General features: G+C 49.1%; 2 protein-coding genes and 1 long non-coding RNA gene across 3 annotated transcripts; 1 reads left to right on the top strand and 2 right to left on the bottom strand.

The window, feature by feature from the left end:
- Positions 1-1,400: 1,400 nt before the first annotated feature.
- LOC124474669 lies at positions 1,401-2,938 on the bottom strand. Its single transcript, XR_006956848.1, has 3 exons — positions 2,793-2,938; positions 2,247-2,304; positions 1,401-1,524 (listed from the first exon to the last, which is right to left on the bottom strand). It is a non-coding gene; the product is annotated as an uncharacterized LOC124474669 (long non-coding RNA).
- Positions 2,939-6,190: 3,252 nt separating this feature from the next.
- Positions 6,191-14,166, bottom strand: dis3 (DIS3 exosome endoribonuclease and 3'-5' exoribonuclease). The gene is made up of 21 exons (XM_047030924.1): positions 13,802-14,166; positions 13,505-13,662; positions 13,134-13,327; positions 12,969-13,042; positions 12,562-12,729; positions 11,726-11,887; positions 11,022-11,138; positions 10,656-10,793; positions 10,285-10,431; positions 10,003-10,119; positions 9,445-9,546; positions 9,255-9,319; positions 9,033-9,117; positions 8,797-8,924; positions 8,482-8,568; positions 8,086-8,242; positions 7,654-7,868; positions 7,136-7,304; positions 6,701-6,859; positions 6,484-6,606; positions 6,191-6,399 (listed from the first exon to the last, which is right to left on the bottom strand). The coding sequence occupies exons 1-21, from the start codon at positions 14,018-14,020 to the stop codon at positions 6,331-6,333; spliced, it is 2,853 nt and encodes a 950-aa protein (XP_046886880.1). The 5' UTR covers positions 14,021-14,166; the 3' UTR covers positions 6,191-6,330.
- A 313-nt stretch (positions 14,167-14,479) lies between these two features.
- On the top strand, positions 14,480-25,557 carry pibf1 (progesterone immunomodulatory binding factor 1). Its single transcript, XM_047030925.1, has 17 exons — positions 14,480-15,154; positions 15,264-15,364; positions 15,484-15,682; positions 15,886-16,005; positions 16,128-16,261; positions 16,419-16,527; positions 16,746-16,927; positions 17,563-17,688; positions 17,848-17,946; positions 18,921-19,086; positions 19,189-19,339; positions 19,493-19,583; positions 19,675-19,777; positions 22,916-23,046; positions 23,336-23,420; positions 24,647-24,814; positions 25,076-25,557. Exons 1-17 carry the CDS (start codon positions 14,900-14,902, stop codon positions 25,127-25,129), a joined length of 2,274 nt encoding a protein of 757 aa, XP_046886881.1. The 5' UTR covers positions 14,480-14,899; the 3' UTR covers positions 25,130-25,557.
- Positions 25,558-27,879: the final 2,322 nt, after the last annotated feature.

The raw sequence follows: 27,879 nt of genomic DNA, 5'->3' as shown, positions 1-27,879 counted from the left end.
AGGCTGGCTGAAGACCTGCTTTACCTGGGCCTGGGGCTAGGTCTAGACCTGAGGCAGGGTCTGGACCAGGGGTGGCTAATCAGTCCAGCATAAAGAGCAAAAAATAAAAACGCACCATAGCAAAGAGCCACACATGCACGCCCGCACCACAACAGCGGCTACAGATCTAATGACAGTCATAATACAAAGCATAACAGTTTTTATATGACCACACAGTGCCTGCCAAGACCGATTTTGCAAACATGAGTTGGGTGCTGAGAAAAGAAATAAAACAAAAAAGAAGCAATAATTTCACAAGTCAATTCGCTGGATAAATTTGTCAGCACGTCTTGCAGAAATGGTGTGGCTGGCTCCGCGCGTGCGCAGGATAAAAGCTGTCGGAATTATGGACAGTCTCGCGGGTCCATATAGGGTCCATATACAGTATGTATTTTTTGTATTCCCCAAGCTGCTCAGTAAGAGCCTCACAGGAGCAGGAAAAGAGCCGCATGCGGCTCGTGAGCCGCAGGGTCTCCACCCCTGGTCTGGACCTAAAGTTGGGTCTGGACCTGCTTGACTTGGGCCTGAGGCTGGGTCTGGACCTTGACCTGAGGCTGGGTCTTGAACTGGGCCTGAGACTGGGTCTGGACCTGCTTGACTTGGGCCTGAGGCTGGGTCTGGACCTGAGGCTGGGTCTGGATCTCAGGCTGGGTACTGAACTGAGGCTGGGTCTGGATTTGAGGCTGGGTTTTGAACTGAGTCTGGGTTTGGACTTGGGCCTGTGGCTGGGTCTGGACCTCCTTGACTTGGGCCTGAGGCTGGGTCTGAACCATGACTTGGACCTGAGGCTGGGTTTGGACCCAGACCTGAGGCTGGGTCTGGATCTGAGGCTGGGTCTGGACCTGCTTTACTTGGGCTTGAAGATGGGTCTGGACATTGACTTTGATCTGAGGCTGGGTGTGGACCTGGGCCTGAGGATGGGTCATGACATGCTTGATCTGGGCCTGAGGCTGGGTCTGGACCTGATTCTGGGGCTGGATAATGGATCTGAAGGAGGTGGACTTGAGGCTGGTTTAGTACATGCTTGACCTGGACCTGAGGCTGGGTCTGGACCTACTTGACTTGGGCCTGAGGCTGGGTCTGGACATGCTGGACTTGGCCGTGAGGCTGGGTCTGGACCTTGACTTGGCCCTGAGGCTGGGTCTGGACCTTGACTTGGACCTGAGGCTGGGTGTGGATCTGGGCATGAGGCTTAGTCTGGACCTTGGCAGTTGGCAGTCCGGACCTTGGCAGTTGGCATGGATCTGGGCACTCGTGCTGCTGAGGGTTGGCAATATGTGGAATTAATAATTGAATATGTATCAAAACATTGAAATGGCATCTTTACTGACTCTATTTGTGTTCTAAGTACTTACTTCTCGTGGAGATCTCTGAGATCCACTGACAGTTGCCGTTTTTTTCTTTCTTTAATTGACGGTACCCTTGGAGCAATTTATCGTAAATTTGCTAAGGGACCACTCCACCTTCATCTGTGCATTCTGAATCCTAATTGTGAAGGAGAAGCTTTAATTCATCTTTGGAGACTTTGTTTGGCTAAGAAATGAGAGATAAGCAACAATGCCATACATACCTACAAGTCACAAAACAGGGTTCGTACAAGGTGCTTAAAGTGCTTGAAGTATTTGAATTTAACTTTTTGAAATTAAGTCCTGGAAAAACCCTCAGTCATATTAATGACAAGGTACTTGAAAAGTGCTTGAATTATTTAAAGATATATATGAATTTACAAAGTAATTTTGAAGTTTTAGAAAAAATATTTTCGCTCAAAATTAACGCCTCCGCTCATCCCCCTCCGGCTAATTTGAGGACTAAACAGAAAATTGTCAAGATGACAATTTTGACGAGTATCCTCGTAAGCAGTCTTTAATGAGTTTCAAAGTCTTAAATGAAGGTGATGAGCTGGAAGAAAACTGGATTTGTGTCAGATCCACGACATTTGCGTCAGGTCTTAAAGAAACAGAAAATCACTGGTCTTGATTGAATAACATATGTAGCTTTAATAAGGATTATTTATATTAGATTTATCTGATATCTGAGATCTGATTTTAGTCCTTGAAAACCCCCAAAATAGTGCTTGAAAAGTCCTTGAAAGTAGGCCTACTGGAATTTTATTATACAGTATCTGTACGAATCCTGTTAAAATAAAATGCGTAACGAAACACCTAAACGTGAACTTCTGTCATTGGGTATCTGCTTGTAAATCCTACCTCATCATCCGAAGACAGCACACTTCTTTTTTTTCTTCGGTACTCTCTCCGAGGTATCCTAGACAAGTAGATCAGTCAGTTAACAGACCTGAAGGTTCACTAAAAACAACTAGTTTTCAGTATGTTGTGATATGTAATACACTTTAGAGTTACATTGCAGTCACATGACATAAATAGGGGTGAATTCGGATAATATGGGAACATTTTTGCATGGGTTTTTCTCATCGGAGCTTCCTGATTGTCTAGTGCCCTGACCCTTTCTGTGATACTACACCAATCACGTTTTGTGATTTCAGTCACATAACATCCATGCTAAACCTAGAGTCAAAGTTCTGTGGACTAGACATTGTCATAGCAGAAAAGAAAACGCTCTGGAGTTCAGAGGAGTTCGCCCCACATTACCCAATGTCCCAGATTACCCGAATTCACCCAGACCAGATAGGCTAGTGCAGAGCCATAAAAAAAGCCATCTTTTTCTATGGCTCTGGGCTAGTGCAGGACCAGAATGTCAGGCATAGGAGAAGCACTGGAAAGTAAACTATTTACCAAAACAGATTATCTTTCCCTACACAGTGGGTTTTTCCTTTAGGCAGCGATTATTTTTCCAAGCACTTTGCCTTTCTTCTTAGTCTACAATTCACGTTGAACTTTCGTTTTAGCAGAAGTCAATACTGTTTAACATAGCGAAAATTAGCATAACCGTTATGATGGGGTGAGGGGGGGGGGGGGGGCTTGAGTAAGTCGCCGACGTAACGCTCCGAACAGTAGATGGCAGTAATGTACCTTTTATGATGGAGAGAAGAAGAACACCTGGTGCTACGAATCTCTGGCTGAACACAGAAGTTGCCGATTAAAAATGCCTTCTTGTGCTGCTTTCAACTGCACTAACCGAAGGCTCCTCGGCGGGGCCCGATCAACTTTACATTTCTTCCGGCATGTATTTGTTGTAAACTTTTTATTACTTAAAACGTTATTTTGTTAAAGTCGTATAAAGAAATGCCTAGCTAGCAACTTCTTTCCAGCATGTACAGCCTGCCTGTCTATTGACAATCTATGTATCAAAGTCGATATACTTGCCTATTTTAAGAATTCACATTGTATCAATTGAAACCAGTGTCAGTCATTAGATTTAGTCGATTATGATTATGTTAGTTTTCATCCTGTAATCACCTGCCCAATACAAACATTAGTGAGGCTGGCATTGATTTTGAGCAAGTATGTGACTGTCTCGGGTCATCCGAGTTTACATGGGGATTATGAATCAGTCAGTTGCTTTTTCTTGAGTAGGCGTGAACCATGGAGTTAATATAACTAGAGTAAGCTACTTTTGTCTTCCAAGATGGCGTCCCCATTCATTTCTATGAGAAGTGCTCAGTGGCGCAGTGAGGCAAGCGAGAGCGCCGACCGGACGCGGCCATATTTCCACTTCCGTGTCTTCCGTTCTAGCTTTAAACAGTGGCTCTTTTTTTTCCTAGCTCCGACAGCTCATGTAAATCGGCTATCGGCCAATGTGAACTTTTGTGCTCGTGCCCTGTTAGTATCCGCGAGCACATTTGCAGGCAACTTTCATTGACTAAGCAAATAAATGGGTTGCTAGTTTACCCATTTCGGATTGGTTTCAAACTTAGCAATATCGGGAAAAATTATTCTATAAAAAAACGATTAGTATGAGCCAGGTTCGAGAATCAAACAAAATTATTGGGGGAGATAGTTTTGTAAATGTTGACTGGAGTTAATAGAATAAAAACGACCGGAAGACACGGAAACCTAACCGTACATGCAATACCACCTACATCCATCGGGGCCGTTGCTTCAAGCCGAGGGGCGAGGGGTGGGGGCTTGGCGTGAAAGGTACAGTTCGAAGCGATTTAAGAAATTGCCAAATAAATCTTTAGTATAACCCCTCTGTATGATGCCAATCTGATAGGCTGAGGAATGCAAACAAATATGTTTAATTATCTATCTTCAATAGAATTATTAGTGCTAATTAATGCTAAACAAATCCATGACAGCTTTCCTTTAGGAGACCAGGCCAGGCTGCAGCAGTGGGTCCTCAACGTGAGACGTTTAGACTGGAATCCAAATCCCCACTCTCGACTGTGTTCGCAGCATTTCAAGGATGACTGTTTTTACAAGGACCGCAAGGGTAACATCAGGCTATCCACGTCTGCTGTGCCCACCCTTTTTTCCTATCCATGTCTACGGAAGAAGTCACACACAAAGACAATAAAGCAAGAAAGTGTTAACAGCGAGCATTGTTATAGCCTCGATCTTCCAATAACACAGGAAACGCAGGACATTCCAGTTTTTGATCTTCAAGCCTTGGACAACTTTTCAGATGTCGGAACTATTGAGGAAATTGACAACACTGAGGCACAAGTTGTGTCACTGAACAAGTCTTTGGTAGTAAATCAAACATTTGGTATTGTGGATGACACTGAAGATGCAAGTGAGTGTGGATTATCTGAAGACAATAAAGACCAGCTACACTACATCATGTGTGTTACACATGATCACCGCTATTTCACAGATAAACACCCCTGCCCTCTTGGTGAGCACGGCTACTCTGTTGCGGAATCCCCAAGAACCCTGAAGCGACGTTTAGACGTAGTCAACGACCATCTGACTACATGCAGGAAGCAACTTAAACTTCAGAGAGCGAAGAACTCAAGGTTGAAACGAAAGGTCTCTGCTTTGTCTTTTATCATTCAAGATCTAAAAAAGAGCTTGTTGATGCCAAAAAATAACTTGATGAAAAAATCCCACTCCCCGCTTGTATCTTGACTGGTGGGTGGGCTTTCGAGAAAATCCGGTCTTTGGTGGTGCTGTTTGTTTTGTTTAAGAAGTTGTACCAAGCCACAATGTAAATACTTGCTTTTTTCTCTTTTAGTTTGATTTAACAACCTAAACAAAGTTTCCTGGAGGCCTACATGGTTTAATTTCAAGTGTGATGATGGAAATGGAAAATCTGTAGAACCCATAATGAACAGGGACCATTTACAGCGATTATGTTTCGCTTTTCAAAGTGTATGTGTGCACTAATAATTCAATTTCCTCTAGTGATTGTTTTGTTGGAACTATTTGGGAACCTTAAAACCAAAATCTCGTTATCAATGCTAGTCCAGCAAAACAAAGGTCATTTGATAACTAAGACTTGGATCAGAACAGCATTGTTTTAAATCTATTAGTAAGATTATATGGTACAAAAAATGGTATTCACAAATGTAAATGAGCCAAAGACAAACCAGGATTTGCACTATTCAAGATAGAATTTGAATATTATTTGCACGTTTGGCAACAAGTTTTAAAGTTGTGGTGAAACAAACCCTATGTAAAGCCTTGGTTTTTCTTGTCTACAATAATAAACCCGATGTCAAGGGTTTGTAAATGTCTGTACATAATAGATTTGTTTCTCAATAAATAAGAGAATGAACGTTTGCACTACAAACTATGGTCAAATGCATCCAGACCACTTGGGTTTATAGTTGGTGGGTGGGTTATAGTGATCAGATCCCAGTCAGTCTTGGTAGTCTTTACACTTCTGATCTGTGGACACTTGTGATCCGATCCCCCGAGTTGCAAGTGTTAGCAGGCTTTAAAGAAGGCCACTTTGTATCGCTTCTTTAATCAGCACAAGTTTTCAGCTGTGCCAACATCATTAAGCCAAATGATGTTCTAATCAGTTGGCCATGCATTAACTTGGATTTGGAGACGTATCATCGGAACTAAGGTTGCTGATAGTGCCTATACAGTATTTCCGTTCAATTTTATGGCATTAACAAAAATTGGCTTTTGAAAACTAGGACATTTCTAACTGACCACAAACCTTTGAGCTATAGCGTGTATCATATCCATATTCAGATGGTGGGATGATTAGTCTTGAAAGTATTGTTTTCCTTGTCCACATTACCTCAAGAGGACAAGTCAAGAAGGCAGGAAAGTTCTGGATTAAAAACACAACATTTTATTTCGCAGTTTACAGAGAGCCATACAGAAAAGATCATAAAACAGAAGGGAAAAGGCGCTCAGAGTGACGCAGGTCACATGACTAGGTGGAGAGGGAGGTGTGGCTTTGTGATTGTCGTCAGCGGTCTAATTTGGCCTTCTTGGCGTCGGGTTCCACTTCAGGTGCTGGAACACTCACGCCAGGGATCTGGAACATGGAACAGAACCCAGTCAGCAGAGATAGGAACCCTCCCAGGACTAATAAACCAGCGACCTGTGTGAGGCAAGTTACCATCGGCTCAATCAGGGACATCCGGATCTTCTGGTGCTGGATGTTGGAGGAATCCAGACTGATGGTCACCTTCACCTTGTCAAACATGTTGAAGGTGTGATCCTCCACCTTCAGAGTAGGACCCTACACACACACACACACACACAGTTAGACTGCTTTAGCTCTTCTTCAGTTGCCAGTGTGTTGGGCTGGACACGGTCTGGGCCGCAGAGCCTACCTCCTCTTGGAAGCTCAGCTTGGGGCCAGGCTTGTCCTTGTTCTCGAAGAACACCGTGCCCTCCAGACCAAACTTGGGGATGAGGATGATGATGGCGTTCTTTCTCACAAAGAGGATGAAGCCCTCCTCGTTCAGGATGCCTCGGTTCCTGAAAAACAGCTGGAGACCAAACACACACACACACACACAGTTGAGCAGCACACACCAGACACACGCCACTCAGGGACGTGTCCAGACATTTTTGATAGGGGTGGCACAAGGGGTGGCCCGCCTCTGACTGGGCATATAGCCAATCATATTTAAGATATTGGGGTGGCCAATATGATTTCAGGGGTGGCCCGTGCCACCCTAGGCCACTCCCTGAACACGCCACTGACGCCACTGTCCAGATTCACAACCAAACCAGTACATGATGAGAACATGGTGTGTGTGTACCTGTGTGTGGAATGCCACCGAGGCCCTCTGGGCGTACTGCGCCATCTTGTGGCGGTAGTTGAGGTTGTTGCACAGGCCAGACTGCTTGTGCTTATCCATCAGATCTGGGTAAGTGCTGTCTGCTCCGATGGCGACCGCCAACAGACGATGCACGATGATGTCCGAGTATCTGGAGGACGACGGGGGGCAGAGAAACGGTGACGGTCGGGGTTCTGTTCAATACTCAGCTAGCTACTGTAATTGAGATGTTTTGTTGCACTGATGTGGTTACAGTGCTAAGTGGCTGTAGAACTACGCACTTCTGATTCATGATCTTCTACTGGGATTTCTTTACATGCACTATATGTACGTCACTTTAGACAAAAGCATCTGTTAAATGAGTCATCCATATTGCAAGTGTGTGTATGTGTCTGTGTTCCTGCCTCCTGATCCCTCGGTGAAGTGTGTGTGTAAACGGGCTACGGTCAGTCTGTTGTGTGTGTGTCTCTAAGGAGGGGAGTGTGTGCGTTCGGCCCGACCTCCTGATAGGCGAGGTGAAGTGCGTGTAGATGGGCGAGGCCAGGCCGTAGTGGTGGAAGTCGCCGTCCAGGCCCGAGCAGAAGTAGACGGCCTGCATCATGCAGCGCGTGGCCAAGATCCTCAGCAGGGTGTTGAAGTAGGGGAAGCCCGCCACCTGGGCCGCGTCCAGGGAGTCGGCCAGGGCCTTGGCCGTGTCCGTGTGGATTTCCAGCTCCTGTCCGGGACCACGGGTTGGATGTGAGGCCGGGAGACGGGGTGGATGAAGTGTGTGTGTGTTTGTGTGAGGTTAGTAAGGGTTTGCTTGTGTGTGTGTGGTGAGAGAGGGTGTTTTGTGTGTCGGAATTTATCGTGTGAGTGTGTATGGTTATGAGAAGTGTGTGTGGGGTGAGAGTGTGTTTGTGTGTGCCTGTATTTAAAGTGTGTGTGTCTACCTTGGACTTGGCGGCCCTGTGGAGGATGTCGTAGCTGGAGGGTGGAGGAGCGGGGTGCTTCCTGAGGAGAGCACATTCTGGAAACTCCTCATAGATTTTCTGCGCTACGGAGATGTTGGCTAGCAACATGAACTCCTCCACCATGGAGTTGGTCTCTCTGGTGACACACACACACACACAGTGTGAACCAAAACTCCGCTGATGTCCGTCCGTCAAAAAAGACAAAAGGAATTCCCACAACATGTTTCCTTTCGGATAAGCCAGTGTGCAGGTGCAGTGCCACCCGGTGGACAAGGCCTGAATGGAAGCTTCTAGAACAAGGGTCTAGTTTCTCCTTCCGGGTCAGTGGAGGGCCACTGACGCCAATCACTCACACAGAGATCAGTAATCACTCACTTTAGCTCCTTTGCCTGCAGGTCGATGGGGTCGTGGGTCTCGCTGTCGATATGGAAGCGAACTTCTGGAGAGGATAGGGTCAGTGCTCTGGAAGGCCAAATAAAAAGGCCACGTTAGGTTGTGCCACAAATCATCTCCTTGTCCCGTTGGGTATTAGGCTGTGGGGGGAGGACTGTGGCGCAATGGTAAATGAGGCCCCCTTGACTTCGATGTATACACACACCAGGCTGCACTGGATCATGGGTGTATATATATATTTTTGCATTGCAGTTGTTCTTTCTACAAATACCCCATACACGAAACAATGGCACCGACCCTTTCTCTATCCTCTGTCTCTTCAGGATCTTGGCCAACCGGTTCAGACCTCGCAAGCTCTTGGTGATGTCATCATTCATGTGGGCGTCGTCAATCCTCATCTGGGCCTCCGCGTACGTGAGGGACGCCTGAGGGAATACGGACGTGACTGAGCGTGTTCCGACTTCTAAAGTGTGCCTTGATCAGTGTGTGTGAGTGTGTGTGTGAGTGTGTGTGTGAGAGAGAAAGCCTCCTACCTTAGAGTTTATGACACTCTTGGTGAATCGTGTCTTCAGAATCTCAGCCTTGTCGTTAATCTCCCAGATACAGGAGAAAGCCAGCCTGCGAGTCAAAGGTCAGGGGTCAGATCGGCTGTACCATAGAGGTCAGGGGTCAGTACTACGGAGGTCAGGGGTCGGATGAGCAGTTCAACAGGGGCCAGAGCCCTGCTACGGCTGTGGGTCAGAGGTCAGTCTCACCTCTCCACGTTGGAGCGCAGGGAGCACAGGTTGGAGCTGAGGAGCTCAGGGACCATGTCGATTCTCTGAGGAGGACACGCACAGACCGTGGTTTAAAGTGTGTGTATGTGCGTGCTGTCCCAGGTGCGCTGTACTAATGGGTGAGACAGCGAGAGACAGATTCCACGCGTGTGTGCGTGTGCGCTCCTACCCGGCCACACAGATAGACCGTGGTTCCTCTGTTGGCTGCCTCCTTATCCATAGCGTTGCCGGGGCGAATGAAGTGGCTGACGTCTGCGATGTGAACGCCTATCTATGACAGCCGTAAAGAACGAACACACACACACTACATGTTGAAGCGTAACCATGATCATCAGAAACTGTGTGTTACAAGACAAGAGCCCTTTATATACACGTGTGTGTATGTGTGTCTACCACAAGGTCACAGTTGGCAAGGTCCCCACAGAGCAGGGCCATGTGTGTGTGCACAAGTGTGTGTGTCCTTCCTCCATGTTACATTTAGTCATTTGGCAGACGCTCTGATCCAGAGCGACTTACAGTAAGTACAGGGACATTCCCCCGAGGCAAGTAGGGTGAAGTGCCTTGCCCAAGAACGCAACGTCATTTGGCATTGCCGGGGAATTAAACTGGCAACCTTTAGATGACAAGCCCGATTCCCTAACTGCTCAGCCACCTGACACCTTATCAAGAGCCACATCTGTACAGCCGTGCGTGTGTATGTGTGTATGTCCATACACGAGTGTCCTACCTCCAGGTTGCCGTTGGGCAGGTCTCTGCAGTGCAGGGCGTCGTCTATGTCGGTGCAGCCGGGAGGGTCCACACTGCAGACACTCAGCTCTCTCAGGTCCTCACGCACCTGCCTGTCCTGCAAGGAACAACTTAGGTTAACCGCCGAGCAACTGCAAGGCCACTGAGCCAAGATGGCCACTGTAGGGATATGATCCATAAGGTTACGGAGCCAAGATGGCCTCTACGGCCACCACTTTTGCGGGGCGATTGAGCCAAGATGGCGTCCGCAGCGGGGGGTTACCTCCGGCGTGATGGCCCAGGGCATCTGGGGCAGGAAGCTGAGCACGGACTGGGAGAAGTCCTGGTGAGGGACGTCATGCTCCAGCAGGACCACCTCCGTCTCCGTGCCCTTGTCTCCTGCGTTGCCCAGGCTACGTACAAAATGACCCTGGGAGACGGGGAGAGAGAGAGAAAGAAATGTGGAGAAAAGCAATACACACACACACAGAAAGACAGAACTTGTCAACTGTTCAATCAATATAGTACTAAATGGCCATTTCCTTGATCAACTAAGTAGCTGGTTTGCTCTCCTCGGAGTTAGTGTTTGGGGTGGCTGAATGTGACTCAGTGGGGCGCACAGGTGGGTCACAGGTGGAGCCCTGTGCGACTCACGTTGGGGTATCGGGAGTGTTTGGGCCAGCCGTCGATGGAGACCATGATCCTTTGCCCTGCCAGCGTGGCCGCCTGGCGCGTCTCAATGCGGATCCTGGGGATGCGCCTGTCGGCTGGGGTGAAGAGGTGGCGCGTCGACTGGAAACCCCACAAGGACGTGCACACACAGAGAGACACACAGAGAGACACACACACACAAACCTATCAGCTACTTGAAATCCAAGTAACGCAAACCTCTGTAAATGGTCAAGAAATGGTTTAAATCCGTAAAAAGGGGGTTCTTCTAAGATCTAGTCCAAGGTTGAAGTCACGTCTCCAAATAACGACTCATTTGAACGCACACGCGACCCCGTGTCTGACTTGTACCTCTTTGATCTGGGACACGTTGAGCATGCCACAGAAGGGTCTCCAGTTCCTCTTGATGATGCCCACCACCCGTCCTGTGGGCTTCCTGGTTTCCATCTGGGCCGTGGTGCTCCTCAGCTGGGCACAGGAGCACACAGCCAGTTAGACATGCTAACAACTAGCAGGTTAGCCACCAGCGCTAACTCTACAAAGCAAAGTTAGCGAAGCTCAGAGCCTAAGGGAGGTTGGCACTGATGCTAGGGGGATTAGACCTGGCTCACTAATGGCATATATAATAGTTTTCACACCACTCACACAACTCATTTCTGTTTTTGCACAGGAGCATTTTCCAGACCAAACTGGAAAGCCCTTCCCTCCAATTTTTTTTTACACAAAGTTTGAAGCACTGAATGATCTGGAATCAGATTTGAGCTTTCAGTATTCATATTTCCACCAGTAGAACGAAAGGCTCGCGCCTTAAAACCATGAGAAAGAGCCACCGTTATTAAATCGGCTTCATAATGCCCCCCCTGCACAAAGTGAGGCCTCATTCTAACTCCACCTGCAGGCCAGGTCTAATTTCCCAACCTCAGCGCCCAAGCTCTTGTGGTTGAATGGGCATAAGTTCCCACAGACACTCTCCAAAGTCTTGTGGACAGCCATCCCAGAGGAGTGGCAGGTGTTAAAGGGGGCAGGCAACTCCATTATTGAGAAGGCTTCCTCACCGCCTTCTCCTCCTCCTCCTCAGGAGCATCTTCATCCTTCGGCCCCTCGTCCTGCAGGACCACCGAGGACGGCGCCACCCACTGTTCCCGCGGCAACAGTTCCACAGCAACCACATCCTGGTAGACGGCCCGGTTCAGGTTCTGCAGGCCTTGGAGGAGAACCTGGGAGACAGAGCCACCTTATTACAACTATCTGGTGTGTGTGTGTGTGTGAGTGTGTGTGTGTGTGAGAGAGAGAGAGTCTGAGCTCTACCTTCCAGCCTGTGTTGGGTGTGTGTATGTGTGTGTTTATCTTGCTCAGCAAAAAATCCCTTGGTTCCCTGACGATAATCTGGATTTCAAGCAGCATATTGCTCTGAAGGAGCCGTCTGTTTCTGAGTGCTGTCCCCAGCTGCTCATTCAGACCACAGAAGTCCAGACGGCCTAGCAGTGTGTGCCTAAAGACGCACCTATTCAACTGGACTAACTACGCTTTACCTGGCCCAGTGGCACTTAGCAGTACGTTAGCTCCTGTGGTACTTGACATTTTACTAAACCCACAAAATTGTATGACTGCAGATGAGATCTAATGTTGTTTTGGATGTAGATTTGATATGATGCTGTTTTTGTTGCGATATATACAATATGTATGTAATATTGTTGAAATGTTCTTGTTGCACTATACTTGAGATTATTATTGCAATGTGCCCGGTAAAATACAACCGTTTGTTGACTCTTACCACCGAAACCCTGTTACAACTTCACAATTCCGATCCTTGATTTTCTGCTGTACTTTCTACATGAGTTACTTGGATGAATGCATCTGCTAAGGGAATCAAATGTCAAATGTAACGTACCTCTGTGCTCTTTCCTTCATCCCCCTGTACAAAGACAGTAGCCTCCAGGTAGTTGTCCCTGCTGGCTCTGAAGGTCCCCTGGATATAGGTGCCATTCTTGATGCCTGCCTGGATCCTGGACAGGGGCAGGTGCTCTGGGAACAACACCTTACTGCTGCTGATCTCATTCTGACACATTTAACAAACACAGATGCACACAGACACAAATCCAGACACACATCAAACAGTGCACACTCATGACAGGACTATTTTTGCTTCAAAAAAAGACAAATATCGCCTCCTGGGAGAAAACTAGCAGTAGTTTAAATCGGGTCTATTTCTATCGACGAAGTAGGCAGTGTTATGTTTGGGTTAGGGTTCGAGAGAAAATAGTATTGGGCGAATCAGCGTGGATGATGCTAGCCTACCTTGTCGTCGTTGGTCAGGGCGAGGCGGTCCACAAGCTCTGGGTTAGCTATCAGGCTCTTAATGTACTCCTCACCTACACACACAAATGCACACCTCGATTTTAAAGGACCAGATCTATGAAGTGCACTACGTCTCATCAGCGAGAGACTGGGGTTGTTCCTTACATCTGTAGGTTAGCAGGCCACTCTCCTCCGCCTTCTCCTTATTCCCTCTGTCATTGGTCAGGAGGACCACCTTCAGACCCGCCCCCTCTGGCGCCTTCCCCAGGTGCCCGCCATACCACTGGGCTGCCACGCGGATCGCTCTGTCATTACGGTCGTTGGCACTCTCGCCTGGCTCTCGCTCTATAAAGGTCTCCCTGTGTGGAGAAAATACTATGGTTCACTGCTGACCATAGATCCTGTGGTTGTGAAGCAATGGTTTACGATGGATAGATGAAAGGAGTACTAAGGTTTTACAAGATGGGATGGGGCTAACACACTTTAAGTCGGGAAGTAGGAGTTGACTTTGAGAAAAACAATTTGGGATAAGCTACCTGTGATGTTCGTTGGTAAACGTATAGAAATGTTTCTCCTTCTTGTGAATGATGTCTTTCAGCCTCTTGTAGACGGGCGCGCTTCGGTGTCGTACCTCCTGTAATACAGTCTGGAGAACGATCACGTTCCTGATTAATGGGTCCTCCAGGACATCGATCTGGAAAGATCAGACGAAACCGTACAGTTAGTGGATGTTTTTTTGGCAAGCGACATTAAGACCACGAGTTAACCAACTCCCCATTTCATAAATGTTGAAATGAAAACGTGCCCCCTATATTTACAAAATGTCCACCTACCTGATGTAGTACAACATTTGTGTCTGGAAGCAAATAATGTGGGAACGAACACAAGTTGCTTTCGATGCACGGGTCTTTCTGCAGCTCAGTTGATTCTTGCTTACACACCGTACAGATCTCACTTCCACACCAAATATCATCTCTTAAGTAGTGTTCTCGCACTATCTTCATCACCCCACCCGACTTGGTCTTTCTAACGAATGTTTTAGACTTTAACATGACTGAAATAACTGTCTTTAACAGAGAATATACTTTTTAAAAGTCTACCTCAAAAGAACATCAACAAACCACACTCACATGTGCAGTGAGAGTGCGGGCGATAGCCTTCTTTCCGGAGTTTGTGTTACGATTGGGGTTAAAAACAGTTTTAATGCTTAGGTTAAAATACCTGTGCACTCGCTGAACAACAACCGTGACTTTCATTTTGAAAGTAAATGTTTTTGAAACTGAATAATTTTGTATGTGTAAAAAATATCAAGGCATTGTCGGTATACAATCTGGAATAGCGTATAGTAGGCCATCTAATAAATCCAATGAAAACAAAACTGCGTACGCTGGTATCGCCTCCTACTGTATATATTAGGTCTTGCATTCATTCAGCTGCACATACAGGGGATTTCGTGACGTACACGTTTTGTCAGACAGATGGCGCTGTAGCTGGACTTTGTGAACACTTCTAGTGCAGCCTACTTTACAGTACTAGGAGTAGTTCCTGTCGTTTGCTTCAGATCGCGGCAGCTGTTGGTGGTATAAAGCGGTTGCTATGCGCTGCGGAGCGGGATACTTGAAATTATGGACCCCGTCACCACAGAGTCTTGAAACTGAGCTCTTGGATGCTTGCTAAAATTTTTTGAAAGTCTCAAATTTAGCTTGAGGAAGTTTAAATATACCAACGTCAGACCTAATGTGACAATTGCCTTGCATTTTAGCTTGCTAGCTAGCACCGATTCTGTAGATTGCTGTCTTATGCCCTTGAACTCGAACACTTTAGCTCGAGTTAGCCGTTGGCTAATCCCTAATCTCTGCTAATATTCAGGCTAGACTAGACAGTTAACTAGCGAAATCTAAGGACTCATCCTCTCTAATGAGAAAGACAGAATGCCTCCCAAAAAGCAGAAGAAGCCAACAATTAACATCTCCAGTTCCTTGGATCTGGAGTCTGAGGATCTCAGTCTCGAGACCACTGTTCCAACCGAGGACATCTCTTCATCTGACGAACGGGACGGCACGCAGAAAGTCACCCGTCAACTGATCGAGAGAAAGGAGCTCCTACACAATCTTCAGTTGTGTAAGATAGAGTTGTCCCAGAAAACCCTCATCATCGACAATCTGAAAGTGGACCACTTGACAAAAGTAACTTGGGGAAGGGGGCTTCAATCGTGTTAGTTGTAATGTTATCAAGTAATAATACTGTCAGTCAATGGGTTTCTGTATTTCCACCGTGTGACCTTGTTCGGCACAGATCGAGGAGCTGGAGGAGAGGCTGAATGACGCTCTGCATCAGAAGCAGGTACTGGCCCTGCGCCTGGACAGCCAGTTGAAGCTGACCCAGGATGACGGCAGGTGAGCGCCTGTAGCAAAGAAACCACACCTGCTCCCGAGTAGCCCCGCATGCACCCAAATTCCCCATCTTGTGCCCTGGTGTATGTCCACGTGTGTGTTCCCCTCCCCTCTGTACCCAGGAAGCAGGCAGCCCTGCGCAAGCAGGAGATGGAAGGGATCCTGTTTCGTCAGAAGCAGCTGGAGGAGACGAACCGGCAGCTGTGTGAGAAGGCAGGGGACCTGAGGCGGAGCCTGAGAGACCTGGAGCTCAGCCAGGAGAGGTACCTGGATCTCCGAGACGTCCCCGAGGACAAGCTCTCCATCCCAGAATATGTCGCGGTGAGGAGGGAGTAAGGCCAGGGGTTGAGGCTAACGATGAGGAGGGTGGTACTGGCTAATGAGATGTATAACCACAATATGGATTTGGAGAATGTGTCGACAAGTTTCCAGGGGCCTGCGTGGATGTGTGTGTCCTATTTCGTCTGGAATGTTCTCCGAGGGGTTATGAGAGAGGATAACCGGTGCGCGTGTTTGTTCCCCAGGTGCGTTTCCACGAGGTGGTGACCCCTCTCCGAGCCCAACTGACTGAGCTCCACATGAAGAGGAACAGTCTGACTGATGACCTGGACACACACAGGACACAGATGAAGGCTCTGATGGAGGTTGGACACACGTACACACACGTCCCAAGATTGGCCAGGTTCCCCCTGCAGAGCCGTTGCCTGGTCGAGCAGATCGTGTATGTGTAATCATTGTGTGTGTGTGTGTGTGTGTGTGTTTGTAGAGCTACGAGGAGGAGCGCAGGATGCGCTCGGAGCTTGAGATCCGTAGTCAGAGGCTGACCCTGGAGCTGGCTGACACCAAACAGCTGATCCAAGATGGAGACTACCGTCGAGATAACTACAGCACTGTCAAACGGTAAGGTTCTCATTTAGGACACACGCACAGTCATTGTTGGAAATCACTGTGGTTAACCTAGATATCAGTTTGGGCAGTGAGGATGAGGTCACTTGTGTGACTATAACCTGTCCTGTGGTTATAACCCTCAACGTCACCCCCCCCTCCCTCCCCTCAGAGAGAGGGATGCATTTGAGGCGGAGGTGAAGGAGCTGAGGAAGAGGCTGGAGACCCTGGAGCTGACCCACGCAGCCCAGACCAGGGAGAGGAACGAGCTCAGCAAGGAGGTGAGACACACACGGGGTCACCTCCACCACCGGGCCACTTCCCCAGACCTGGGATTTGGACTGGGATACAGCTGAGGATCTGTCAAATCCCTGGGCAATCATGCTGACACCATGCTGGCCCCAAGTTGTCAGAAAGGTCTAGAATAAACGGGATGCACACCACAGAGAAGGGACGTCTCCCCCCTCCCCAAGCCGTGTTTCACCTTCCCGTCCTGCAGGTGGCGACATTGCAACAGTCTGTGACGTTGCTCCAGAAGGACAAGGACTACCTGCACAGGCAGAACATGGAGCTGAACGTGCGCTGCGCCCACGAAGAAGACCGCCTGGAGCGGCTGCAGGTCCAGCTGGAGGACACCAAGAAGGCCCGGGAGGAGGCCTACGAGAGGTACCTGACCTCCAGGTGAGTTCCTGGTTAGGATGTGATTGGCCTAGGAGAGATACCCGACGTCCTTGTGAGACTGTGGATAGGACACTACTAGGATGTGGAAAAACCTAGCCTGGTTCCTGAGACACCTGTCATCCAGGTGAGACCATATGACTAGTACAGTGCATGAGCCAGGGGGGCGCTGCGTGTTTTTAACAGCCGCGGCACACAGCTCATCTGAAACACTGACTCCCAGGACGCCTCGAAGGTCTGTCCGGTCAGACCCAGAGCCTGGTCCCTTGCCTAGAAACCACAGACCCATCTAGGTCTTGGTCTTCCCAGACAGTGACGAAGCCCTCTCGAGAACCTGGAAACCCTGTCTGTCTGTATCATACTGTGGTCCTGAGAGCGTGTAGCTAAAGAGGGGTCAGGTGGCTGAGTGGTTAGGGAGTCGGGCTATTAATCAGAAGGTTGTTGGTTCGATTCGTGCCAAATAACGTTGTGTCCTTGGGCAAGGCCCTTCACCCTACTTGCCTCGGGGAGAATGTCCCTGTACTTACTGTAAGTCGCTCTGGATAAGATCGTCTGCTAAATGACTAAATGTAAAGACCAATGTAGCCCCGTCCGTGTGCGACTGTAGCGCTGATAACGTTGTCGTTACGCCCCCCCAGAGACCACTACAAGACGGAGTACGAGGACAGACTGAGGGACGAGCTGGAGAACATCCGCATGAAGACCGGCCAGGAGATAGACAACCTGCAGAGGACCTCCAAGGAGATGTACGAGAGAGAAAACAGGTACACAGAAAGAGAGAGAGGTGGCTGGACGGACATAGCTCCCAAGTCCCTACTCTGAGCTTCAAATCGCTCGGGAGGGAAGCGCGTGCAGTCAAGGGAAGGGATGTAGCGCGAGGGGAGCCCCATGTCTCCAGGTGATGAATGTGGTCTCTCCCTCAGGAACCTGCGAGAGACGCGGGACAACGCCGTGATGGAGAAGGACCGGGCGGTGAGCGCCGAGAGAGACGCCCAGGCCAGATATGACCAGCTGCTGGAACAGTATGTGCTGCGCGTCCTCACTTTTCTGTCCACAGAATGTTCTCTCACGACACGTTCAAACCCTTCCACGTCTAACGGAGCCTAACCGCCATGTTTTCTAATGTAACGCTCCGATTTTTTGCTCGTAGTAAGAAGATAACGTTCTCTTAGAGAGGTCACTGTTTTGTACACGCACGCACACAGCTCATGGATTTTTGTGTGTGTGTCTACCTCAGTGCTGTCACTGAGCTGCAGGCTAATGCCTGTCATTCTCAGGGCTCCACTGCAACAGTTGTTGGGAATTCCCAACATTTCTCCCTGCAGGCTCTCTGGCCTGCTCACATTCGCCATTGCCATGAGTCCCAGAGCCAGCAACGACAGATGCCACCCCGATTCCACCCCCCCACTGGCCCTCCCTAGCCCACACATCCCTCTATTTCTGGCTAAAGCATGGACAGAAATGGACGTGTTTGATTTGGCGTCGTTAACGTGAGGAGACTCTGTGACATTCCTGGAGCAGTAGTGCCGTGAGTTAGATACAGACACGAGTCATAGCATGGAACATTTCTTTTTTACGACATCTTCCAAAAAAAAACCAAAAGATCGATCAACAGAGAGCCCTTGTCCCTCCCAACCGCACATCTGTCCACCTGCATGGCACACCATGAGGTGACGCTTCTATACAGTACGAGAGCTCCTCCGAGGGATCTACTTCAGTTGCTCCAGAGCCTGTAGTGTAGATGTGACACTGAGCGTTAGGGTTAGCAGGGGGATGGTCATGCATACCTCCACACATGATGAAATCCCCCCTCAGCAATAGGCAATAGGTCGGCTGCTGGATAGACAGTGCTGTTAGCCGGCGGCCTCTGACATACTAAAGACTGGACAGACAGCAAGGTGTGTGTGTTGGGGTGGAAACAGCTGCAGGCTTGTCTTCTCTAATTGACGTGCCGGGTGGGTGACGGCTGCGTTCTGATTGGCCCGTGTGTGCGCAGGTTCCGCCAGGTGCAGTTGGGAGTGGACAGCCGAGTGGCCGAACTTCTCAACCAGGTCAAACTGAAGTCCTTCGAGTCGGAGCGCGCTCACATGGTGCAGGAGGAGACAGGCCGGTCCCTGGGCCAGTGCCAGATGGAGTGTGAGAAACACCAGAAGAAGCTGGAGGTGAGAGGTTACAGGGGTCAAAGGCCAGAGGGGTTAGATCCATCCTGGAAGAGATGAAACACACATTCCGCGACCAAACGCGCTTGTCCGTGTCTCCTTCAGGTTCTGACCAAGGAGTTCTACGGGCTGCAGACTTCCTCAGAGAAGAGGATCACGGAACTCCAGGCCCAGAACTCTGAATACCAGGCACGCCTGGAGACCTACGAGAAGCTGGAAAAGGAGTTGGACGACGTCACCATGCAGGCTGCTGAAAGTAAGAACCACAGGGTTAAAAGGGCGTCTAGACTAGGTCGAACAGACGTAGCGTCTAGACACCCGTCTGAAAGCTGCGTTCCGACGATCGACCGACGTCTGAATGTCGGTGGACCATCAGGAGATCTCGGTTGTTGACCGCCTCTTTCCCCAGTTGAGAACGAAGACGAGGCCGAGAGGGTTCTGTTTTCCTACGGTTACGGGGCGAATGTGCCCACGACTGCTAAAAGACGACTGAGGCAGAGGTGAATTCTCACGCTGGGCTTTCTGTGTGTCTGCCATGGATCTGGGATACATTTGGTGTTGATTTTTGGTGTGTGTGTGTGTTTCCTTCAGCGTTCACCTGGCTCGTCGTGTGCTCCAGCTGGAGAAGCAGAACACCCTGCTGAGAAGAGACCTGGACAGACGCAGTACCCAGACAGGAGAGATCTCTGACCAGGTACACTGCCCATCCTACTGTACCTAACCCTAATCCTACTCTACCTAACTCTACTGTACCCAACCCTATTTTGCTTAACCCTATGTCTACTCTACCTGACCCAAACCCTCCTCTACCTAACCCTACTCTACCTGACCCAAACCCTCCTCTACCTAACCCTACTCTACCTGACCCAAACCCTCCTCTACCTGACCCTACTCTACCTGACCCAAACCCTCCTCTACCAAACCCTACTCTACCTGACCCAAACCCTCCTCTACCTGACCCTACTCTACCTGACCCAAACCCTCCTCTACCAAAACCTACTCTACCTGACCCAAACCCTACTCTACCTGACCCAAACCCTCCTCTGCCTAACCCTACTCTACCTGACCCAAACCCTCCTCTACCTGACCCAAACCCTCCTCTGCCTAACCCTACTCTACCTGACCCAAACCCTACTCTACCTGACCCTACTCTACCTGACCCAAACCCTACTCTACCTGACCCAAACCCTACTCTACCTGACCCTACTCTACCTGACCCAAACCTTACTCTACCTGACCCAAACCCTCCTCTACCTGACCCAAACCCTCCTCTGCCTAACCCTACTCTACCTGACCCAAACCCTCCTCTACCTGACCCAAACCCTACTCTACCTAACCCTACTCTACCTGACCCAAACCCTCCTCTACCTAACCCTACTCTACCTGACCCAAACCCTACTCTACCTGACCCTACTCTACCTGACCCAAACCCTCCTCTACCTGACCCAAACCCTACTCTACCTAACCCTACTCTACCTGACCCAAACCCTCCTCTACCTGACCCTATTCTACCTGACCCAAACCCTACTCTACCTAACCCTACTCTACCTAACCCTATTCTGCCCAACCCAAACCCTACTCTACCTAACCCTATTCTGCCAAACCCAAACCCTACTCTACCTAACCCTACTCTACCTAACCCTATTATGCCTAACCCAAACCCTACTCTACCTAACCCTATTCTGCCTAACCCAAACCCTACTCTACCAAACCCTACTCTACCTAACCCTACTCTACCTAACCCTATTCTGCCTAACCCAAACCCTACTCTACCTAACCCTACTCTACCTAACCCTATTCTACCTAAACCAAACCCTACTCTACCTAACCCTACTCTACCTAACCCTATTCTGCCTAACCCAAACCCTACTCTACCTAACCCTACTCTACATAACCCTACTCTAACTAACCCTAAACATGATCCCCCTCTATCTATACTAACCCTCGCCTAACCCTACTATACCCCCCTATCCTAACCCTACTCTAACCTATTCTAAACCTAGCAGAACCTGTCACAACTAAACTACAGCACCACTACCCCACCTGCCAAAGCCAACAGGGAAGATGTCCATATCACCTCCTGCTGTGTGTGTGAGAGAGAGAATGTGTGTCGCTGACGATTAAAACACCACCTCGAAATCTCCCCAGGACACACCGCAAGTCAGCACATGTGCCCAGGTCTAGCAGCCAGCTCTCTGTGTTCCTGGAGGAGGGCGATAGAAGCTTTCATAAGTAGGCAAAGAACCGTCCGTAACAGAGAGTAGCGAGAGAACCTTCCAGAACAGAGAGTACGGAAAACATATTTTATAACAGAGAGTAGGGAGAGAATCTTCCAGAACAGAGAGTAGGAGAGAACATCTTTCACAACAGAGAGTAGCGAGAGAACCTTCCAGAACAGAGAGTTGGAGAGAACATCTTTCATAACAGAGAGTAGGGAGAGAACCTTCCAGAACCGAGTACATTTACATTTAGTCATTTTGCAGACGCTCTTATCCAGAGCGACTTACAGTAAGTACAGGACAACATCAATTGGCACGGCGGGGAATCAATCCGGTAACCTTCTGATTACTAGCCCAACTCCCTCACCGCTCAGCCATCTGACTCCGTGGCTCCGAGTAGGTACAGAACCTTTAAAATCAGGAATAGGGAGAGAACCTTCCAGAACAGCGGCGGGAGCACGTTAGAGTCCCACGAGGCACCGTTGAAGCTTGATATAAGTGGCCACGCCTCAAGCTTTCCTCTATTGTCTCCGTGTGAGGCGGTTATGTCGGGATGGTGTTGGGGCAGCGTTGGCAGCTCACCACAGTCTCTGAACGTTGCGCTTTCTGCTGCTGCCATTCTCTGTGGTGGTGGGGGGGGGGGGGGGGTACTATGGACTGTCAAGTTCAGTGGCTCTCTTGTCAACATCAACACCACTCGCCATTACATGACATTTACATTTAGTCATTTAGCAGACGCTCTTATCCAGAGCAACTTACAGTAAGTACAGGGACAATCCCCCCGAGGCAAGTAGGGTGAAGTGCCTTGCCCAAGGACACAAATCATGTGGCACGGCGGGGAATCGATCCGGCAACCTTCTGATTACTAGCCCGACTCCCTCACCGCTCAGCCATCTGACTCCTTTATGACTGTCATGCTTGGCGATCACCGAAACGTTGTTGTGTTTGGCCACGTGTCTGTTGCACGTGTCATTGGTGCGACGGACGCTCACGTTTCTGAGTTTGGATCTGAGTCACTGTGGGTGAGCTATGTTTTTGAGTGGCGGCTCTTTCAGAGGGAGACCCATCAGTATTGTCTCGACCCATGGCAGCGGAGCTTGGGTAACTTCAGTGAAGGTGGGCGTCGGCTTGCGTCAACGAGCGACCCATTCACCTGTCGACGGTGACTGATTGGCACATGTCGGCTCCACCTAATGATTCAGAAAAGAAGAAAAGAAAGGAAAAATGAGGTGTTTCCTTTTCAACTGGAAGGGTGTCACCTCTGGTTCTCACCTGGCCACCCAATCTGTCCAATCGGAATGATTTACTGTCGTCTAGAAGGTCCAGGCACATTCTCTCACACACGCACATATATGTGCATTTACACTCACACTCGCATGTACACATACACACACACACACAGTCTTCTTGGCAATCCAGCTTCAAATAGTGTCGCTTTGGGTGGTATTTGGCAATGACAAGAAGGTTCACGAAGTGTGAAACCTAACAAAGGTGTGTTTGCTTGAAATACAGGATACAAACATCATACACAACCAAAACCATGTTACTCACTGTGTATGTGTGTATATTGTGTATGTTGTGTGTGTGTGTGTGTGTGTGTGTGGGCCCACCAGTTGGAAGCGGCTAACCAGCTCCTGCAGCAGACCCAGCAGCCGTACAGCTACCTGATAGAAACCGTCCGTCAGAGAGACACCCACATCCTGACGCTGAAGGAACGCATCACTCAGCTGGAGGAGGATGTCAGGTACACACACACACACACACGTGCTGCACTTCCAAACATGCACACCAGCCTCCCTCTCTCCCCGAGAGGCCTACGGCTCACCCTCTGTCCTTCAGGATTGTAAGTTTGCCACAAACGAGGAATTGACTGGCAGGACTTACTTCAGTCTGTGCGTCTATGAAAAAATGGAGTGGCAAGTTTGGTCCTGCTGTTGTGTGGATCGCTCCTCGGGGAAAATACAGCCCAACGGGGGAAGGGGTCTGGTTATGTGAGGGGCTAATTGTGTGCGTGCGTACTTGTGTGTGTCCAGGTCACTGAAGAAGGAGAGGACCACCCTGCAGCAGGTGAAAAACAACATGGCCGCTGACCTGGAGAAACTGCTCAACCACAGAGAGGTACTGGTGACATCATGGCCCACGAGAGAGGGATGAGAGGGGGGAGCGGAGAGATGGAAGTGGAGTGGGAGGAGAGGTCATTCTCTGGGTGTGTTAACCTTTCAATTGTCCCCATCCGTGTTCTGCCCCACGCTGTCACGCTAGCTGGCAGGCTGCATCCCTGTTTGAACACGCCTCCACTCCACATACTTGGTACACACAGTCACACACACGCAGTCACACACACTCACTCACAGCCTTCTGCGTGCTCAGGTAGCTGCCTCTGCTGTTAGGAATAGCCGTCAGGCATCACTGAACCTTTCTTTTGTAGTAGGTAGTCGTCAGGTGGTTCGGTGCCAACTGAAACACTCTGGGAACACACTTCCACTCCCTCTCACACAGCCACACGACTGATTGTGGTAACAGGTTACATTTACATGTAGTCATTTAGCAAAGGCTCTTATCGAGAGCGACTTACAGTAAGTACAGGGACGTTCCCCCCCGAGGGGGGTAGGGTGAAGTGCAAGGACACAACGTCATTTGACATGGACGGGAATCGAACCTGCAACCTTCTGATTACTAGCCCGATTCCCTAACCGCTCAGCCATCTGACGGTTGACGAGCATCGTTGAGGCAAGTAGGCCTCCAACTACTCCTCCAGTTCTGGACCTGTGTGTAGCAGGTGTGTGTAGTAGGTGAATGTGTGTGTGTGCGTGTGTAGCGGTTGTTTCAACAGAGCGAGGTGTGTATCCGCAGGTGACCTCCACCTCCTAGTTTCAGAGAAGTGCACCGTGACTCAGTTGTGACATGTGTCTGGATAGCAGTCAGGTCAGCGAGTTAGACAGGTTTCTCTAGCACTCTCCGACTCACTCTCCATTTCTTCCTGTCATCATTCCAGTTCCCTCCCCATCCACCGCTATAATTGCGAATCAGTCAGTCAAAAGACAACCTTGCAGCGAATCAGTCAGTCAGACCACTACCCCGCCAGCTAACCAGGCGGTCAAACAGCCACCCAGTCAGCTGGCAGCCTGGTGTGTGTGTGGCATGTTCCCTGGCAAACAGCTGCACTTCAGCCTGGCTGTTGGAGATGCCTGGGTCCTCCTGCCTCCCTCCCTCCCCCCAGGGTGATAAATATAAATGTGAAATGAGTCGTCTGCCCCTGGGTGACACGGACGGACGCCATGATGCGTTCAGGTCTCACCCTGGTCACTAACCAGCCCTCTCTCACCCCCCCTCGCTCCCTCCAGGAGCTCTCAGCGATGAAGCAGGTTCTGATCAGCATGCAGTCCCACACCGTGGGTACCGGGGACGGGCCGGCGAAAGGGCCGGGCGGAGCCGCGCACCGAAACAAACGCCTCGGCCGAACGCCGGAGGAGGAGGCCCCGACAGGCCTCAGAACCAAACCCTCCACGTCCGTACGTGTCTGCTCACGCTCTCTCTCTTTCTCTCTCTCTCTTCCTCTACCCTCTCTCCATCTCTGTCTACTTATCTCTTCCCTTCTCGTTTTCTCTGTCTTTCTTGACCTCCTTTTCCTCATTTCAATCTCCAGCCTTTTAGAAACCTACATAACCTTTTCAGGCTATTCCCTGGGCCCCACACAATTTAGCTGATTAAGCTGAACTTAGCCATTTGGTCCGATTGTTTACTGAAGTGTTTTGTGTTTGTTTTACCTGCAGACAAGTAAGGAGCGCCCTGAGTGGTCCAGAAAAGTGAAACTTGTGCCCAGATAGGGCTCTCTTCCATCCAATTGGAGCACCTAGCTGTGCTCTAATGACCAATCAACTGTTTTGTTACCGCAAATGATGATTTTCTATAGACTATAAAAGGCACTATTACCAAATGTTTGTGAGGAACATTTGTATTATGGGTGTACAAAGTTGTGACATTTGTTTACATATGTCAGAAAGTGGATTCGAACTCAACTTGTTCACCGTCATTCTTCATGTTCTATGTAAGAATGTGTGGTTGTGAAAGCGTGTTTGTGGAGATTGGGAAAAATGTGTAAATGCATATACTTATTAACATTTAATCAACACCGTCTTCCAAAGTTAAACGGGCAGCTGATGGATGTTCCAACAACCACGTAGACCTCCAACGCATTTTGATTTGTTAGGCGCAAGAAGTCTTTAAAAATAGAAATGGTTGGCATACCTCGATGTTCTTATCGGTGTCATATTAACGTTAGCCTCTGGCGGGAACGTCACGGACGCATGTGTTGGCGAGCCCGGTGTAGAGTAAGCTGTCCAGCAAGGGTCATTCGGTCTAGGCCTCCCATTGCTGGTTCCTCCCATTTAAAGGTCTGTGTCTCTAGGGCTCACTGAACCTTACCGCATGTCATTCCTTCTCTCCCCACATTTCCTGCACTTCCAGTTCAAACACACTATCTCTGTCAAAAATAAATAGTAAAGTCAGAAATACTTCAAAGATATACATTTTAAGAAGGCGCGGTGTCTCAGACTACCGGCAGCAAGATAAACTTCTCATAGGAAAAGTTGATCCACCTGAAAAAAGAAAAAAAAAGAAATGTTTTGAACACGCCCACTTTTCAGTTTGATATGAATACATTCTTTACTTGGACAGCTGGACTAGCCAGGCAATGATCGTGTTGCAATGATCTGAATGTAGTCTAGTTTTATGTCGAGGCGGTGACCGTGAGTGACGGATAGAAGCCTTTGAAGGTACAGCCCGATAGGCGTTCCATCTTTTCTCTACTGTACCACGCCCCGCCTCTACTCCGAGGATACAAAACTGTCTGAAGCTGGTAGAGGGACAAGTGGAGTAGACACGCTACACACACACACCTGACTGACAGTAGCCCAACACATTCCGTCCTATGTGCGCCCTTCAATCTCGTCTGCTTTCTGAGATTACATAAAGATCATTATCTATTGCTTCAAGCGGACGGTTATTTCTTGCAAACACTGGTGGTTGATGGCCGCGACGATGATTACGATGAGCACCGGACTGGGACCGGGCCAGGATGAGACGTTCTACGCGCTCCTCAAGCCGACACTACCGGATGGGTACCAACTGGAGGATTCTGATATATTCGGACTGGATAACAAGGCCACCGGAGCCGACAGGACGATACCGAACGAATATACGCAGGTATGAACGGGTTGTGTGATTGCAGACTATCCCTCCGTGATTCTCTGTGATTTCAGGGATGGGCGTGGTAGTGGCACAGTAGGAAACCTGCTTTTCTGTATGGGGCAGGGTTGTGTGTGTGCGCGAGTGTAGGCTATAGCCTATCTCTAAGCTAGACTAGACAAAACAACAACTTTGATTTACGATAGGCTAATGATAAATAAACAAAAATTATAAGCTTCACCACCTTCGGTCGTTATCATTCGGGGCGATAAATCTGACGATTTGTAAATAGCAGCCAAGGCGTGCAACGGGAAGCCCCGGGATAGTCTGGCGGAGCGCATTCTTCAGCGCGTGCTTCTCCTGAGCTCCTATGTGATGCCAGTTGCTCGCAAGCAGTTGGTCTCCCGGCTTCCATTCCATCAACAACTGACGCTCTCGCCCCCTCACGTTACTCCCGGGCCGACCAGAATCGTCCCGGCACCGCCGAGCCCTTAATAATAAAAAAAGAAAGAACTTGTGAACGAGATACATGAGTAGGCCTAATGTAACAGCTGGACCATGGCAACGATGGAAATAGAAGCCTGACTAACAGAAAGCTCAGGACAGTGTCATCTGTGGCGGCCCGCAACTGTCTTCTGATACTCCCTTAACAATACCTGTGGGCGGAATGAGACTATAGTTAGGAATTTACAGTCTTGTGCCTTAGTATCCCACGCCCCTTTCGATGTGTTATGAACAATGTGTCTGTCCGACAAGTTACAAGTTGAAGGGGTGAGGTGGCCTATCTTGACCCGAGACTTGCAGGGAAAGGAAGATGACATATTTCGCAGGTTGTTCCACTGTTTCCACCCGCTAGTCTCTCGCCGGTCCCGGCTGTGGAGAGCTCCGAGGAGAAGAGCAGTTTGCATGCAGAGGGGGAATGTAGCGGCCGCTCATTGATGACAACTCGATAAATGTTTTAGTGGTGACTGGGCTATTAAACAGTTCGAGCGACCGGCGCAAGCATCCGTGTGTGGTGTCGGTGACAAACGCTCTGGTCGAACGATCTGACCTTTACTGTGGACACAACATATCGGCTATGCCTACGGTGGTAGGAGGTCGATAGAAATTCACAGGTTAGAATCAACTAAAATCTTTGTCATTTCAAATGGGCCCAGGGGTGTGGTTGGTAGATCCCTCACCATCCGTCCATCCATCAATCTCAAAGACAATCGATGTCCAATCGTGCCCTTTTGTAGAGAGAGCGAAAGAGGAATGGGCTACTCTGAGATCAGAAAGCATTGATTGTATATCTGGAGCTCACGCGTTATCTTGTTTTTCTTCCTCTGTCGTCTGCTTCTCTTTTCCTTCTATCTCTCACACTCTCTCTTTCTCTTACACCCCTTTCACT

Source organism: Hypomesus transpacificus, chromosome 12 (genome assembly GCF_021917145.1).
Source record: "Hypomesus transpacificus isolate Combined female chromosome 12, fHypTra1, whole genome shotgun sequence".
NCBI lineage: Eukaryota > Metazoa > Chordata > Actinopteri > Osmeriformes > Osmeridae > Hypomesus > Hypomesus transpacificus.
This window is presented reverse-complemented; position numbering and strand designations above follow the sequence as displayed.

Bases quoted from the DNA above. Each gene is read 5' to 3' on its own strand.
- dis3 (XM_047030924.1), bottom strand. From the start codon at position 14,020: ATGTTAAAGTCTAAAACATTCGTTAGAAAGACCAAGTCGGGTGGGGTG. The intron at 10,794-11,021 runs GTACAAGTCAGA...TGGGGTTTCCAG, and splicing joins ACGTGTCCCAGATCAAAGAG to TCGACGCGCCACCTCTTCAC. The intron at 8,925-9,032 runs GTAGGAGGCTTT...GTATTCCCTCAG, and splicing joins AGAGTGTCATAAACTCTAAG to GCGTCCCTCACGTACGCGGA.
- pibf1 (XM_047030925.1), top strand. From the start codon at position 14,900: ATGCCTCCCAAAAAGCAGAAGAAGCCAACAATTAACATCTCCAGTTCC. The intron at 16,006-16,127 runs GTTGGACACACG...GTGTGTTTGTAG, and splicing joins AGATGAAGGCTCTGATGGAG to AGCTACGAGGAGGAGCGCAG. The intron at 16,528-16,745 runs GTGAGACACACA...CCCGTCCTGCAG, and splicing joins GGAACGAGCTCAGCAAGGAG to GTGGCGACATTGCAACAGTC.